This window comes from Formica exsecta, unplaced genomic scaffold, assembly GCF_003651465.1.
Source record: "Formica exsecta isolate Colony F162 unplaced genomic scaffold, ASM365146v1 scaffold744, whole genome shotgun sequence".
NCBI lineage: Eukaryota > Metazoa > Arthropoda > Insecta > Hymenoptera > Formicidae > Formica > Formica exsecta.
The window spans coordinates 481,097-484,188 of NW_021853511.1; the positions used below are offsets into that span (position 1 = coordinate 481,097).

At 56.0% G+C, this 3,092-nt stretch overlaps 1 protein-coding gene across 1 annotated transcript in view; it reads left to right on the top strand.

Annotated features, from left to right (window-relative positions):
- Window positions 1-3,092, top strand: part of LOC115243853 — a 71,586-nt gene that overhangs the window by 55,108 nt on the left and 13,386 nt on the right. The window contains exon 23 of the mRNA XM_029821109.1: window positions 7-3,089. Coding sequence (XP_029676969.1) covers window positions 7-3,089 — 3,083 coding nt within the window. The remainder of the gene's footprint in view (window positions 1-6; window positions 3,090-3,092) is intronic.

Below are 3,092 nucleotides of genomic sequence, written 5' to 3' on the forward strand. Positions count from 1 at the left end.
GAGCGTCGTCTCGTCCAGGAGTTCCAGTCCGTACGGAGTTTGCTGGCCCGGCCGGTCAGTTCTACAGAAGGTCAGCAAGTTCGACAGCTTGCTGGGCCTAGACGAGTTCAGCTCGTCCACCACATTGCGCAATCGGAGCCCGGAATTGTCGCGGGAACATGTGAAAGAGCGGAGTCTGAGCGAACCACCGCTGAAGACCCTGCCAGAATCCAGAGAATCTTCTCCACGATCGTCTTCGCCGTCTCCAGCGAGATCTCAAGCGCCTCGACGAATTTGCATTTTGAAACAAGACGACTCGAATATTCCGTTAACGATTACCTCGAAGAAAGCGAGAGCTAGAAGCGTCGGCGAGGCGGAGGACGCGAGGCGGAGGATGCTCGGTTCGAGCTTATCATTGACGAAGAGCACCGGCTCTTTGTCATCGGTCGATCGAGAGGACTATCAGCAATATATACTCGAGCTATTACATCACAGACGCAAATCGAAGCGATACAAGGACTTGTGTGACTTTTACACGAGCCTCAGCAGAATGGATCAGTTGGAGCGCACATTCTCGTCCGGGGATCTACGACCGAGGATGAAGAACGAGGAAATTATCGACTACGATCGTTGGAAGCGAGTTAGATCGAAGGAGAAGGCGGAACAGGAACTGAAGGAGCTCTACGGGAAGCTGAAGAACGTCCAGCGCGACAAGGACTTTCTCTTTAGCGCGAAGGACGTTGATAAGTTCAGATGGCATGGAGACTGTGGACTTCGCTGTAAAGAACGCTCCGTAGAAGACATTCTGCAGTATTTTAAAAGGCTCCAGAGCGAGGGGAACGAGCTGGAATCTTCGAGGCTGGCAGCTATCTCCTTGCAGAAGGATACATACAAACCTCTTTGGCGCGGCAGCTCGGTCGTGAACGTGGCGACCACGATGCAGAAGAAGGCCAACGCCAGTCGAGACACCGATAGATCCGCCGATTATCATCCATCTCTTCAGAGAAGTCTTGGCGGCAGCAAAAAATTTTGGAGCAGTCTTTCTATTGAACAAGTGGCCATCCTGAAGAAACAGCTGAATGAAATCTACGGTAGCGACAATCTTCAGAAATCTACATGTCGATCGAACGGCGAAATCGTCGAAGGACCTCACGAGATCAGCGAGGATCAACGATCTGTTAACGAAAATCGCGATGCGGCTAAAAGCGAAACCTTGACGAGGTACGAAATAATTGTGCCGCCTGAAGGTGATTCCAAGGATCGTCCTCAGGACGATTCAAAAAGTCTTCATGTGCGATGCCACTCGATGATCGCAACGAACGAATCGCCAATGTTGCTGAAGGAACAGAGTTGCGACGCGACTCGAGTCGAAGGTATCCTGAAGAAGAGCGATTCCATCGGTCGTTTGAAAGGGCTCGAGAGATCCGAATCCGAAAAATCGATTTCGCCGCCGATGACGGAGCTAGAGAAGAAGAGGCTATCGTTGACCCTCGGCAAGGAAGTACTGGATAAGATGACGCGAAGAAGATTATCCGCACCTCTAGCGCCTCGAGAGACTCGCGGTAGTATTGCCGCTGCCTTGGCGATCGAAAAAATGCCAAAAAAATCGTTTACGAAGGGCACGGCGAGGACAATTTGCGCGTCTGACACGCCCAGCGTGGCCAGCACCTCTCCAAGGACATGTTATTCTCTCGAAGCGCCATACATCGAGGATTCGACCAAATCTAAAGACAAGAGCGATTTTCTGCTGGTGTTGACGCCCAATAACGAGAGTCCTACCGACAAGCAACGCGTGGAAACCGTACTCGAAGAGTGGTCGAAGAAACCGCCCTTGTTGGCCATGGTAATACCATCGGAAAAAGCGAAATCGAGCAAACTGGTCTCGAGCAGCGAAGTGGACAGCATGACGGAGAGCTCGGAGGCTTCGGTGAAGACGGTGATCCAGCGGAGCGGCGTGATCGAGACGGAGGATGTGTCGCGGAAGATCGAGTTCTTCGAGAACGTGGAGAGGAGAGGGGAATGGCAGCGAGAGGCAGCAACGATGGCAACAACGACGACGTTTCGCGACAAGAAGAAGCTGTCGTCGTCGCAGAGCGTCGCCGACCTGAAGGAGCTCTTCGGCGAGATCGAATCGGCCAAGTACAATCCGCTCGGCGGCAGGATCGGTCGATCGCGATCGACGTCGCCGTGCGAAAAAACGATCGGCGAACGGCGGAAGGCGGACGATAGCCCGACGCTGTCGGAAATGACGATGGGTATGCGACGACAACAACGACAATCGTTCCGCTCCTGTTCACGGGAGCGTGAACACGACGCGAGACCGCACAGCGTCAGTCCGTGTCGCGCGACCACGCGATCGAACTCGTCCTGCAGCGTGGACAGCGGCAGCGGCTGGTTGCGCAGTTCGTCGCCGGATCCCGAGAGATATTGGCGCGCGTACCTGAAGCTGGTGCGAAACGGCGCGGTGCGTAGACTGCGAGCGCGCTTCGAGAGCGCCGAGGATCTATCGCGGCGCGTTAAGGTCGCACCCGCGCCGAAGCGCTTCCGCAGCGATCCGGAGCTGGCGCGGTGCTTGCTGAAGAGGACGAGCGAGGCGGCACGCGACGCCACGCGGAAATCGTACGAGCACGACGTCGATGTGGCGTGGTTGCGTAGGAGATTCGAAACGACGAGGAGAGGACGGCCGCGAGGACGAAGAGGCGAGTCGCCGCCGATCCCGCGGATGCCGTTGCGCCGCGATAATCTCTCGATGCCGCACATCGACGTCATCAGCAAAACCGCCGAGTTGAAGGAGCCGCAAGTTACCAGCACCGTCACCAACCACGTGGCCAGACGAGCGGAGACCGAGGAACTGGAAGCGAGGAGACCGGTCTGCCGAATGCGGAGGAGATTCGAGTCCCCGGACATCGCCGGGCGGACGTCCATAATGGGCGAGATGTTTACGTCGGCGCCGGATGTTCGCGAACTTCGCGATATCGCGCCCTACTTGGCGGGGAAATGGGTGGCTCATCGGTATCCCAGTCGTCACGATAATATGCGCTCTCTATCGTCGCCGGCCGATCTTGAGATTCATCGAGGCTCCTCGAAGACGCGTTTTTCCTCTCCCGGAGGCG